This window comes from Anopheles coustani, chromosome 3 (genome assembly GCF_943734705.1).
Source record: "Anopheles coustani chromosome 3, idAnoCousDA_361_x.2, whole genome shotgun sequence".
Lineage (NCBI taxonomy): Eukaryota > Metazoa > Arthropoda > Insecta > Diptera > Culicidae > Anopheles > Anopheles coustani.
The window spans coordinates 2,699,175-2,712,500 of NC_071288.1; the positions used below are offsets into that span (position 1 = coordinate 2,699,175).

Sequence of the window (13,326 nt, forward strand, 5' to 3'; positions counted from 1 at the left end):
TTAAAGAGCATGAGAGGGTTACGAATCGGTGCTCCAACAGTGCTGGCGATAACCTGTTGAGTCAATTGCTTAGCAACCGTGCTGCGGATCGGTCGTACTTTTTTGCCGTATTACAACAAGTACCCAAGTGTGGTGGGGAGTAGAAAAAATCCCAGCTTCTTCGCAAGTCGAGTGACAGTGACATCTTAGCAGCTTCGAGCAAAAAGAAAAATGGCTTCGGGAAAGATTCTCATCTACGGAGGACGTGGTGCGCTCGGTGCCTCGTGCGTGCAGTTTTTCAAGAAACATAATTGGGTAAGAATCGTTCAACTCTCGTCATTTTCACGTGTCCTTGCTGGAAATCCTTGAAACAGTTCTTCAAGAACTTCGGCCGGTTTACATAAAGGGTGTTTCCGCTTACCTCATTTTTGCTTCATCTCGTAAAACCAGTGGGTTGGTTCGATCGATCTCACCGAGAACGATGCGGCTGATGCCAACATTGTCGTAGACCGGGACGCAGATTGGGTGGCCCAGGAAGCGGCTGTCTTGTCGAAGGTCGAAGCTGTGTTGAAGGGCTCCTCGCTGGATGCGGTTATTTGCGTAGCCGGCGGATGGGCGGGCGGTAACGCAAAGAAGGATCTGGCCAAGAATGCCGACCTGATGTGGAAGCAGTCGGTCTGGTCGTCGGCCATTTCGGCCACGGTTGGAGCAAACCACCTGAAGCCGGGTGGACTACTCGTCCTGACCGGAGCGAACCCGGCACTCGAAGGCACACCCGGTATGATTGGGTACGGAATGGCCAAGGCGGCCGTGCATCAACTTACGAAGAGCTTGGCCGGCGAGAAATCGGGCCTGCCGGAAGACTCGCTAGTCGTGTCCATCCTCCCAGTCACACTGGACACACCGATGAATCGCAAGTGGATGCCGGATGCGGATACATCCACCTGGACACCGTTGGAGTTTCTGGCAGAGTAAGTAAAATTTGTGATTAATTAAAGCGTGCCGGTAGCGTTTACCTTCAACTTCCCTTTTCCTCCCCGACAACAGGCTGTTCCACAAGTGGACCAAGGGCGAGGAACGTCCGGCTAACGGCAGTCTAGTGAAGCTTATTACCAAAGATTCGAAAACGGAGCTGGTAATCGTTTAGACGGTGCACAGTTTCGCTGCCGAAAGTGCACCACTCGTATCCCGTCCCGAATCTCATCGGTAATTGTACGCTCTCTGTTTCATCCTTCTTTTTATGTTGCATTCCGCGATGGGTAAATATTGGGTGGTGGTGCGCTTTACTGAAAACATTCCAGAAACCTTGAATACGGCAACCGGTTGCGAAACTTCTTGAACTTCGCTGCGGCGCGGTGGCGTTCTGCATCATAATTTGTTGAAAATTGTTAGCCCACTAAGGTGAACACACACACACATGTCCATCGAAGTAAGAATAATAATAAAAAATACTGTTAACAATAATCAACTCGTCGAACTTTTCTATTTTTTCCCATCATATTGTCAGAAATGCATTTAAAATGCATTCTTAAACAATGCACCTGTCTATGGAATGCTATGGAAGTGTGATGTGGCCTCGTGCCGGCTACAAGGCATACTTCGTGAGGTATACGAGAGCTCGAGTCATGTCGAACCTTGACTTTGGTACACGATCTCTCAACAGACTTCTGCTACAGGCACTGTGCTGTATCTTTTCCACACGCGCCTTCGCGTTGGCCTACTTTTGTGTCTGGCTCTGCCTCATTCTCACAGCGTGACGGTCGTTTGGTGAAGGGTGTTTTGCGGATGAAATTGATTTCTAACCAACCGAAAACTGATCACCATGCAATAACCTTCCAACGGTTAGCCGAAGAAAAGGAGCAGTAGTTTCGGTATAAACTTACTCAAGGTACCTCAGAGCTGTCCTCGAACCGGTTTAATGATAGACGGTAGGCGAATATCGGAAGTAAAACTTGTTACTGGTTGTGGGCATTCTAGCCGAATGCTTGATACAGGAATCACCAGTTTGTCAACTTAGTCATTGGTAATGGCTTATGACTTGCCTTTATGATTTATTGCTACCCTTTTAGAATAAACGAGGAACTAGAATGGAGCGTTGGGAAGTCTTTGGGGGATTATCTAGGTTCGGAAAAATTCAATCTCATCGGGTCAACGAAGCTGTCTGGCGTTCTAATTATGTCGAACAATTTTCCTACCGATGCTTGTCATAAACCTTTCAAATCGTTAATTGTGAGTATCACAATTAGACACGCTATGTTTCACCCGATAAGCCTTTGAGTAGATAAGAACAACTTCAATTTAGGAAATCAATCACGATGGTCAATGATTCTAGGCGCTAAAGGTTTGTAAAGCTGAGAATAAGATTGTAGATGTCATGAAACACGTGCATAGTTATTAAACAATTTCAAACATATTAATGTTATGTTTTTTATCATATAAATTTATTTTAATACTTATACAGATCATCTTTCTACATTAATGCTTGGGTGACCTTTTCCTTCTTCATGTCACCTTTTCATAAATTGAGAATTATTAGACACTCTAGCATGATGCTAAGTGTCTCATTTTTGCTACACATTTGTTCCATTCTGTCGGCACTGTACGGCACTGGCTTCCTTTTTGAAACTTCCACGAACATCCATCATAACATATTCTGGATGCCAGAAGTGCCCATTCAATATATACATCGGTTCGGTTAAATAACTCATAAACATTTATATCTATAGCAAAAAAGCTTTTCTAGTCCTCGCTTTCTCTCTCTCTCTTTCCCTTTGCCTTCTGAAAAATGTGATCTATTTGTTCCTTCATGTGTTTGTTCTGCATAACGGAAGAGCGATTAACCAAATCCACCATCCGTGGTCCCCCGCCGTGCCTGCTTAAAACCTTCCTGATATCACCAAGCTAGTGCACACTAGTTCCCAACTGACCGAATTGAAAAGGTGCACTTCTTCCACGGTACACACATTATCTACACGACACCTCCTGCTTACTGTACGAATTGCAACATCGAGAACGGGCCAAAGAATCGTATCTAAAATAGATACTGATTCCAACCCCTTTCCTTCCAATTGGCCTCCTCAAAGTACCAGCACCAACAACGTTTAGATGTCCACACGGGGGCGAAATTGCAATCGCAATGGAGGATCTTTAAAGCGCCACCGTGTCACGTACACGAATTTCAGCGTGTGGTCTTTCCCCAACAGCTCATCATTGCACAGGATGTCGATCTGGAGACAAGAACATGGAATATAGTTGTGAGTGGAAGAAGGGCTCACTAGAGTGATATGAAAACTTACATCTTTGTATCGGTCAATACCGTTCAGTACTTTTTTGGCGAGGAATTTCTTCAGATGCGTAATCGTGGCTTGCGAACTACACCGTATGAACCGCCTCTTCAAGTTACGCAGCTTGTCGCTCATGCACTCGAGGCACACATTGACCTGCTCGTCCTGCCGGTGGTAGTCCGCTTCCTGGTGCGCTTGTTCGTTGGCCTTATCATCACTTTCGTGCACTTGGGGCATGTCCTTTGGACAAGGAATGCCCCGGGATTTGTAAAACTCTCGCTCGCGTTGCATTTCATCTAAAATAGATTTGGAAAGGTGACGTTACCACGAGTTGACGTGAGGTGCGCCCACAGGTTGCTTTCTCTTTCTCTGGAAGCACTCGAGTTTTTTACTCACTTTCCATAAGATTTGGAACCAATTTATACACGATATCCTGCATTGTTCGGTCGAAGCTGATGTACTGCAGCGGATGGCTCTGGTGGATGACATTTTCACACGTCGGGCAAGTGTTATTTTCCTCCAAATGTTTCACTAGGCAGCTCTTGCAAACTGAAACAGAATCATTAAAGGGAAAATGGTTGCATCAGTAGACGATTGTGGATAGGGAAGTTAACCGCAACTTCCGGAGTAAGTAGGGCACTGAAGCTGGAAGACCAGGGTAGACAGTATGATGCGTATCACGCCCTCACGGCCTGTGCAGGGCCGACCGTTTTGCGAAACAGGAATCGCACGGAACAGGCAGACTTACACGTATGTAAACACTCCGTGACAGTTGTTGCATCGATGAAATATCCACGGCAAATTTCGCAGGTGATGTGTTCGTTTAGCGTTTTCAGTTTTATCTTTCTCTCCATGGTCGCGGAAGGCGCCGGGCAAGCCAGTCCCGGGACAACACGATCCGAGGTTTACAGGATAACAGGAACCTCTGTTTTTTGTTGATTTTGAGCCCGACGAGAAGTACACACAATTTCTTTCCGTCGTCGCATCGACTAGTGTTGGCAGAATCGAGAGTAGATCCCTTGACGGATGCTAAGGGATTGGATCTCTCTTGACGGATGTGGATCATACAGGCTGGCTCCGGGTTTCGCTACCAAATGGGAATTATAGAAGTGACCTAAAGCAAAGCGGAAATAAGCGACTTATCAGTTGCGATTCGATAGGCATTCAGATAAGCATTATCGATTCCCAGCCGAGCATTGATTGGTTTACATCGTCTCGCGACTATTTGATAGATTAGGATTCGGATTTGGAAAGTCGATCCCTAGTAGGGAATCGAATTACCCATCACTAGAATGAAGTTGACAGCGATACTTGTCAGCAACAAACTTAAAACACCTTGGTCACAATTTGAAATGACGGTTAAAATCGCCGATTTGTTATTAACTTACTTGCTATTGCCCTACGCCGAGAGTAACAAAAGATCCCTCAAATGAAAGGTCTTTTTAAGGCAAATAACTTTGTATGAGAAAGGTTTTTTCATACAACATAATTTTAGAGACAAAGTGCTTCACAGCTCTTTTGCTCGCACCGTTCCGGGAAAGGGAATCATGAACCCAGCTCAATTAATAATTAAAAGTTTCACTTTGAGCGCGATATTTCGAAATGTCTGTAAATTAAAATAATCTAAGAATACGAAAATTAGTTAAACATTTAATGTAGTAAATTATATGCATAATTCATTTCTATTTATGGTCGAAAAGTAAAAAGTCGTAGGACCATTCAACGATATCTGATCCGTTTTTATAACATGGGTATTAATTTAATTTTAGTAATTTTATCTTATTTAGGCAAATAAACTCTTCCAATGTAAATGCATCTTGGTTAGTAAGTAAGCAGAGTTCTTCCTACTTTATTTTATAACACCCTTTTTAGTTGATGTTTCAGAACAAAAGAACAAAAAGCTGCCGGCGGTTGCATTGTTCTCGTTCTCGGTACTGCTGTCGATTCGTAACGTCTGTCCGTGTGTTGTGTTTAGCAAATTGATATTTAGTATTTGAGAAGATTTCAGAAAACGACATGTGTTTTTGAGTCCGTTTGTTTCCTTCTTAAATTACCTATTATCGGCCGTAGACTTCATACCGGAAAGCAATCCGTTGATACAACAAAAACTTGCTCATTAAACTTAAACCAGAAAGATGGATGCCTTAAGCGGTTGCCCTTCGGAAAATCCCTGTGTAAGTGCGCAGAAGTGTTTGGGAAGTTTGCATCGCATTATTCTAGGAAAAACATTTTTGGCAACCATTTTAGTGCAACAAGTCTCTCTGTACGGAATATGACTACGATATTCTAGACAATTTGAAGGAAAACGAAATCTATCGATGGAAAGTGAATCTCGGACCGTCCCTCCATGAAAGCCGCAATGCAATGGTCGAAATGATTCGTAACCTTGCCGAGGAACATGCCTACCGGCGAACAACTGTTCATTTGGGTAAAATAAGACCATTCTAAACAATTATTCAATCAAAAGAGCTTCATGTTTGTCTCTTTTTTGTTTCAGCAATCTATATGTTTGATGTGTTTATGAGCCACCATGCTGCAGTAGCAGAAAGATTGAACCTTGTTGCCCTAACATGTTTTTATGTCGCATGTAAAATAGAGGAAAACGAACCCTGCATTCCGTCGACCAAAACTTTATGTAGCTTTGTTGAGGACTCCCTCACGCCCGGAGATTTCATCGCGTTCGAAGTGATTATATTGAACTTTTTCAATTGGTACGTAACCATTCCAACCGCGGCTACCTTTTTGGACTTTTTCGCTATGCACAGTCTCCAAATGGATGACTTCATTACGCCGTCCTCAGCGGCGGAAATGAGTGAAGCTTCGTTTGCTAGATTTAAGCGTGAAATTATCGAATCGAGTTTGGAGTATCTGGATGTTACGCTGGGCCATCCTAAAATGAGCAATGTTAAGCCATCCATTCTGGCAGCGGCTTGCGTCGCGGCAGCCCGTTGCCTCACGCCGAATGTGCGAGCCTGGAACAACCACCTGACCAGTGTAACCGGGTACAACTATCAGCAGATTCATGGCATCTGTAGCGTGCTGGTGTTCGACTTGAAACCGCTATCAACATCACCCGCCTTGAAAGTATCTACACGTAAACGCTCCGTGACTGATTCAGGATATCGGTCCAAATCGGAGGATGACTCGAACACGAGCGATGACGATAGCTGCTCAAGTTGCAGCACATGCAGCAGCGTCGAATGCGCCAGTGAAGCTTCTTCAAGCTCTTCTAGCAGCGAATCCGGGGAAACTTGTGCTAAAAGACAAAAAGTAAGTTACGATTTGAAATAGGGACTGTTGCCCCCTTCGACAGGATCGTTGGTAGTCCCACCTTTTTTCTTCTTATACGTTATATTCATTCTGTATTCTGTATTGTTATTTAATTGAACACTTAGCCATAGGGCTCTATACATGAAATATCGGAAGGTAGTAGAGCGTAACGTCTATCTATGCGAACCACAAGTCCGAATACGATCGAGGAAAGATTGTAGCGCAATTGAATAGCAGTTAAATATTTGGCCCTAGACTTGGCTCAACCCCTCAGATCAGTTTGAAATGATGCCCATTTATGACTGGTTTCGTTCCACAGGTTAGGTTCTGCGGTAGTTTAGAAAATACAAACTGTGAGCGAAAGATGGGAGAAAGAGAGCGGTTAGCAAATACAATTGAATACATCATTTGAACTGGATAATTATACGTACTTTAGGTTTTTTCTGTTTCGTCGACATAAACCCGATACACATGGAATTGGTCGTATGTGCCCATAGCAAATCTCCGTCCCCGCTGGCAGTGTTGTAGATGATCGACAGTGAACCAGCGTGAATCGCTTTCTGCTTCGATAGGAACGGTGACTCTAGGAGCTTCTTTTTGTACGTTAAATGTTGCGAGGTGATGGGGCAGTTGCAGCCTATCAGGTCGTCGACCAATTCCTTGGCAAACAGTGTTTTCATTAGGTACTCTCCGTTGCCAGTGGTGCAGGATGCCGCCGACATGCTGGAGCTTTCGTCCATCATCGCCCAACACCCGGCACCGTACGTTGCAGCCTGGCCCACTCTTCCACTTAGCTTCAGCATCAGCCCACCGGAGCTGCACCCGGCTACTATCGATCCTTCGGCATCGACGCAAACGGCACCGACCGTGTCCAGGGGGGACAGTTTGGCCCGATTGATTTCCTCGTACTGCATTATTTGTGCCCTGTAATGGTCATACTTTTTTGCCGCCTTCCCAGAAATCATATGCTCCGCGGGGACTAGCTGAAGGCCAATCTCGCGTGCATATGCCGATGCACCCTGGCCAGCCAGCACCATCGGTGGTATTCGGCCGAAGCTGAGCAGCTTTGATTGTCGCTCGCAGAGGTTCCTTGCCAGACTGATTGGATTCTTCACATCGGTCACACTCGTACACGCACCGAACTGCAACGAAGCTCCGTCCATGATGCAGGCATCACATTCCACCTGTCGGTCCCAGTTCAGATTCGACCCAATGCCCGCATTGGTGGCGGTAGAGTTTTCCAGTATGACGATAGCCCTTTCGCACGCATCCAATGCGCTGCCGCCAGCGTACAGCACATTGACCGATTGATTACATGCCTCTCGGCAGACGTTCTGGTACAGTGTTTCATCCAAGAAATTCCCAGCCCCTGATGAAGATTGAAAGGAATTACTTGTCGTTCGCTCAACACCATAATCTTTTAGCCTACCCGTATGGACAGCCACAAAACCAGTCATTGTTTTTAGCCCACTGCACTTGGTTACATTTGGGAAGAAGATTACAGTTCGGTTAATCGATTTCAGGCTATATTTGCAAATCCTGCCAAACAACAGCGGTATCCGTTTTGAGGGCAAAGTAAATTGTTTGTTTATGTCTCATGTCCAACGTCTGTAGAAGAGGCAGGGTTTCATCTCGTTTGTTTGGCTCCGCCATTGATTTGACAGTAGCATTTTAAATAGTTCAACAACAATGTTGCTTTAATTTTGCTTATCCAATCGAAAAGGGGTTCCTGGGGTAAAACGCACCGCTTTAGGAAAACTATTTAGTTTACAACGAGCTTTTTCAGCCACTATTCACTATTCGAATCCACACCGTCGAGGTGTTGAGCCCCATCGCTCATGGGCCGATTTTCTATTATTTCCTATTATTACCTTAACAACATATATATTTTCAAACAAAAGATAACTTTTTGGTATAGTAACCTGTCTTTCTGGCGCGATGATTGAACGATGTAACAGTTTAAGTTTCCGATGCACTTTTAAAATCTCTAAATACCTGGTGAAAAAACATTGCTTTGACATTTCACTACAGTTTTTCCACCGGAATCGTATCAGCTGGTTTGTTTGTTTACTTGTACTTGCTTTTCGGCTCGATGTAACTAGTACGCCGGGAAAATTCATGTTGCGTAGCAGTCGAAAGTGTTAAATAGTTACATAGTGAATACACAATTTGAAATGTTAGCGAAATTTCGGGGCACCCTGCTTGGGGCACTCGTGGGCGATTGCTGCGGAGCTCCATTCGAAGGTCAACTGATGGACAGTGGTTCAAAATTGATCTTGAGAAAAAATTTGGACAAATTGGAAGGGCCTGCTTTCAAAGGTTTGCGGTTGATAATGGGTAGAAAAATATGCGATTACGCCTTCAATATGGCTTTTTTCCCTGTTTAGCACCTTACAAAAAGTATACTGACGATACGGCGATGACCTTGCAAGTCACCAAGACGCTACTCGACCCGAATGGATTCTCCCAGAAGCTGTTGGCAAAGAATTTCGTCGTCGAATTCTTCAAGGAATCCAACCGAGGTTATGGGGCCGCTATCGGAGAAGTTTTCCGAAAGCTTCGACTGACCAAAGTGTCCGACCCGACGGGTCCCGCAATGGCACAATTTAACGGCAGTGGATCATATGGAAACGGTGCAGCCATGAGGGTTTCGCCGGTTGCGCTGTACTGTGTCAACAAAAGTGTGTCCGACCTGGTTAAGTTGGTAACGGACACGGCTACGGTTACGCATACGAATGTGCTCGGGGTGAATGGCGCTGTTCTGCAAGCTTTAGCCATCCGGCAGAGTTTATTACTGAAACCTGATGAGCCATTCTGTTGGAAAGCGTATCTTGAGGCGCTCAAAAAAGACATAGTCGAGGTGGAAAAGGAAAACGATCCCGATCTAGATGCGAACCCCAATGCGTATGAAATGCAACTGAAGAACATGGAAAAACTGTTGGACAATACCGTCGAGGCATCCGATGAGAATGTTTTGAATCTCTTGGGACACAGTGTGGCGGCTTTATACTCCGTCCCAACCGCCATCTATTGCTTTTTACGACACACGAAAGCAACTGCGGACGACGTAAGTTGTGTATACATTTTCCGTTGAAAAATTCTTTTTTAAATATATCGTCAAAATTGGCTTTTATTTCCAGCCGACCGGAAAAGCTTTTCGCCACACGCTAGAGTACGCCATTTCACTCGGTGGCGATTGTGACACAATCGGGAGTATGGCATGTGCGATAAGTGGAGCTTATTATGGAGATTCCGTTATCTCACCAGCATTGCTGAAACACTGCGAAAGTGCCGACAATATCAGTGCTCTCGCAGAACAATTGTACAAGGTAGTCGAATCAAAATCGTAATCTCTGCTGGAGAATGTTTGAAGTCGGCTCGGTCACAAAATGTAGGTATAATTGCGAAATAAATAGATCAGAAGGACAAGTTTTGCTTCTCAATATGTAGCATTCGCCACACTTTTCGTTGGGTGAATTTAAACTGAAAGATAGTTTTTTAATTATATAATTTTAGTCATTCTCTTTAACATTCCTATTACTCATTCGGCGTTCTTGTAAGTGACGTTGGGAAAATTAAAAACAATTCTTTTTATTATCAATGTTAGATTTATTCTCTTTTTTTTCTCATTTGTTTTGTGAAATTGAATGTTTAATGTTCAGCCCGCGTTTGTTAAATCGTAGAATCAACATATGTATAACCGTATTATTAGTTGTTGCGTCCACGTAGAGTCATTTCTTCTTTTGTGTCCTTGGACATGTCCGGTAGCTAACCCTCCATCGATCTGTTCCTCTTTTTCAATAAGCATTATTGTTTCGTGGAGCATCATTAACTATTCGAAAACTTTTATAACTTTCGATACACAATCTCCCTTTTGTTTATTTCTACGCCCATATGAGTTGCTAGCTTTTTTTTCAATATGTAGCTGAAAGTGTAAATTTTGGATTTGTTTGTGTGTAGTTTGTGTTTGGTTCGGGAATATCTGCCTATTTAAAACGCCACTTGTACAGCACATGTCCTGCATGTATACAGCAAGCATGTTCGGATCTAATTGTTCGTGAAACGGTGTGTAATGGGGAACGGTTGCCCGTCTAATTAGGGTGGTATGTACGCGTGTAACGATTTATTCTGTGTAAAGTTTTCGGTGCATTGCTTCCTTTCCTCCAATCAATTGTGCATGCTCTACGTCTTTACTTATCGTTTCGAGTTTCGTTTTTGCCCGTAAAAATTAATTCTTTTAGTTGGTTTTTGTTTTTGTTTCTTTTTTATTATTAAAAAATGTCTTCACACACCGCTTCGGTAAGATTATTTACTACTAGTGTTACTGTGTCCTTTCCCTATTGTTACTTGTTTTCATTATCATTATTACTTTATCATTATGTTGCTCATTATTACTTTGTATTAAGTTATTTTCATTTATTTTATTAGTTTAATTATTTATTTTACTTTTTCTTTGTTACTGTGCCGTTACGCAGGGGTGTTTTCGACTGTTTTGTCCAGTTTTCTCTTGTAGCTGTTTTCTCTTGCTGTCGACTGGCTGCGTAGTTTGCTCCATGTATATATAAATATTCGTACAAATCTCAGATTGACACATATAAACATCAAGAATAAACTGTGTTAGATTTTCTTTTTTTTTTGTCAATTCCGTGTAACGCTAAACGTTATGTTGTATGTGAATGGTTGAGGGAGGGGGGAGGTGGGGAATTGGGTTATGCGTTCAGACGTTGTATGCTTTATTTATTTATTTGTTAAATGTATATCCCAATGAACGTATATCTACCGTGGGGTCGGGGATATGGTTTCGTGTTGTTTCGCGTGCAGCGCGTATGTGTGAGTGTTGTGTGAGTTTGGAAGGGATCTATTGTTTAACAGTACTTTGCTCTATTATCGCCAGCAACTTGCGAATAAATTACTTTCAAGTTTTCTCGTTTTCATTAAATGAAAGTAAAGCGCATTAGTTATTTTGTTTACGTTTAACTTCTATATTTCTTTACTCGTTTGTGTTTGTTTCTTTGTTTTTTTTGTAAGATTTGATTAATGTTTGCTTATGTTCGCATTGAATAACAAGTTAAAAAGAGAACACTCTATCAACATGGCGACGTTGGCGTTTGGGGGGAAGGGGGGGAAGAAACAGAGCTGCTACGACTGCTGCTGAAGTTATAGTTTATGCTGTTTGCAAAATACATTTTAAAACCTAAGCACTGTTTAAACTTCAACTACTTATATTTGTTTGCTCTAGCCAGAACCCGGTTTGCAATACCTTTATATTGGCCGTTTCCATTCTGTGTGTATAGTGTATTGTTTGTTTGGTTGGTTGTTTCTGTTGTGGATATGTAGGTTACATTCCGTTTTCCAGCTTTAGAAGATATTTGTTAAATTTTTCCTCTTTATGATGTCAATGTGTTTGGGTGGTTTATTGTTCTATATCTGCTGTGTGGAGTCTGTTTGTGAGTATAGATTTATTTGATTGTTTTTGTTCCATTCCCGCTTTGGGTATATGATACAAGAGCCAGAGAGCCGTTGGTTGATATCTTCGTCACTGTGCCGTGTCTATTTGCCAGCATCCAACCTCCATCAACAGAGGGTTGACTAATTTTATAATTTTTTTAAATTGTCATACATTCGTGTATTTTTGGAAGTGTGTAAAGTGTGGTCTTTTTCGTAAGAATATGTGTGGTACAGGTGTTTTGTTCATTTGGAAGGTGTATATAAAATATAATATATATATACTTTCTTTTCCCCCTAATCATCCTCGGTCAATGTATCTAGTTAGGAGGTCGAAAGAATAGGTTAATCTGATAGTTCAAAAATGTATATCCAATTTAAACTTTCTTTCTTTTTATTATCACATAGTTTGTTGCTCTTTGCTCTTCCGTGCGTCCGTCCGCGCCCTGTCCTATCGTTCCATCGGTGCGTTTCCTTTTCGCTAGTTTTTTTTTTTAGTAATATTCGTTCGGCTAGCAATTACACCCTTTTGCACTGGTTCCATCAATATCAATATCAATTTCTCGCCTGCAAGCTCCCTGAGCTTGCCTACTGCTCACTAGTCAGTAATACTAACTTGTTTCATTTAGCTCGCCCTATCTTTCAACTTGTTTCTTTTGGTTTTTATTTTTTATTTCTTTGTTTTGCATACCTTATACTTTGGTAGGGCTAAAGTAGATTTATTGAACTCGTCGCCATAGTAACGTCGTCGCCATAGTAAGTGTCCAATGAATGAAGTGTGCGTGAGTTTGTGAGTGTGTGTGTGTGTGTGTGTGTGTGTGTGTGTGTGTGTGTGTGTATGCGTATGTGTGTGTGTTTGTACGGGACGCAGCATAAAATGTCCGTCTGATCAACGTTCTTCCTTAACGCGTATGAATTTATCTATCATGTAAACTGCTTATTCGACCGTAGTAAACTCTACTTCCAGAAGGTGGTGAGTGTGATTGATTGAAATGATTAGAATGTACTATCGGGTGGCTATTGTTGCTATACTATAATGAGTTAATTGCTATCCTTTTCCCCGCACGTGTCAATTTTGTTTCGGCTGCTGTTTGAAACGGGTTCGAAGGAATAGACGGGCTCGAGAGTTGGGAACCAATGGAATCACAGAGTGAATCACGGGAGGCCAACGGGGGGCTTGGGGTGTCACAAGGGCACAAGGAAATTTCCGGGTTTGCCGCTAGAAATAGAGGGCACACACACACATCCTCTAGGGGAGCTTTCAAAAGTCCTAGTGTTTGAAGCCTTGGGATATTGGAGCCCTCCGTTTCCGGACCATTTGATACATTTCGAAGCGTAGAAGCCTTTA

General features: G+C 42.9%; 5 protein-coding genes across 5 annotated transcripts; 3 read left to right on the plus strand and 2 right to left on the minus strand.

Moving 5' to 3' along the window:
• The first annotated feature begins 79 nt into the window (after positions 1–79).
• LOC131258978 (dihydropteridine reductase) lies at positions 80–1,443 on the plus strand. Its single transcript, XM_058260383.1, has 3 exons — positions 80–294; positions 430–950; positions 1,027–1,443. Exons 1-3 carry the CDS (start codon positions 211–213, stop codon positions 1,124–1,126), a joined length of 705 nt encoding a protein of 234 aa, XP_058116366.1. The 5' UTR covers positions 80–210; the 3' UTR covers positions 1,127–1,443.
• A 961-nt stretch (positions 1,444–2,404) lies between these two features.
• Positions 2,405–4,241, minus strand: LOC131258979 (polycomb group RING finger protein 3). The gene is made up of 4 exons (XM_058260384.1): positions 4,012–4,241; positions 3,660–3,812; positions 3,276–3,559; positions 2,405–3,206 (listed from the first exon to the last, which is right to left on the minus strand). Exons 1-4 carry the CDS (start codon positions 4,115–4,117, stop codon positions 3,081–3,083), a joined length of 669 nt encoding a protein of 222 aa, XP_058116367.1. The 5' UTR covers positions 4,118–4,241; the 3' UTR covers positions 2,405–3,080.
• An 854-nt stretch (positions 4,242–5,095) lies between these two features.
• Positions 5,096–6,789, plus strand: LOC131258974 (cyclin-J-like protein). Its single transcript, XM_058260378.1, has 3 exons — positions 5,096–5,437; positions 5,511–5,691; positions 5,761–6,789. The coding sequence occupies exons 1-3, from the start codon at positions 5,399–5,401 to the stop codon at positions 6,552–6,554; spliced, it is 1,014 nt and encodes a 337-aa protein (XP_058116361.1). The 5' UTR covers positions 5,096–5,398; the 3' UTR covers positions 6,555–6,789.
• Positions 6,746–8,092, minus strand: LOC131258972 (threonine aspartase 1). Its single transcript, XM_058260376.1, has 3 exons — positions 7,963–8,092; positions 6,965–7,902; positions 6,746–6,884 (listed from the first exon to the last, which is right to left on the minus strand). Exons 1-3 carry the CDS (start codon positions 7,988–7,990, stop codon positions 6,804–6,806), a joined length of 1,047 nt encoding a protein of 348 aa, XP_058116359.1. The 5' UTR covers positions 7,991–8,092; the 3' UTR covers positions 6,746–6,803.
• A 581-nt stretch (positions 8,093–8,673) lies between these two features.
• On the plus strand, positions 8,674–9,966 carry LOC131258973 (ADP-ribosylhydrolase ARH3-like). The gene is made up of 3 exons (XM_058260377.1): positions 8,674–8,852; positions 8,921–9,600; positions 9,674–9,966. Exons 1-3 carry the CDS (start codon positions 8,708–8,710, stop codon positions 9,881–9,883), a joined length of 1,035 nt encoding a protein of 344 aa, XP_058116360.1. The 5' UTR covers positions 8,674–8,707; the 3' UTR covers positions 9,884–9,966.
• Positions 9,967–13,326: the final 3,360 nt, after the last annotated feature.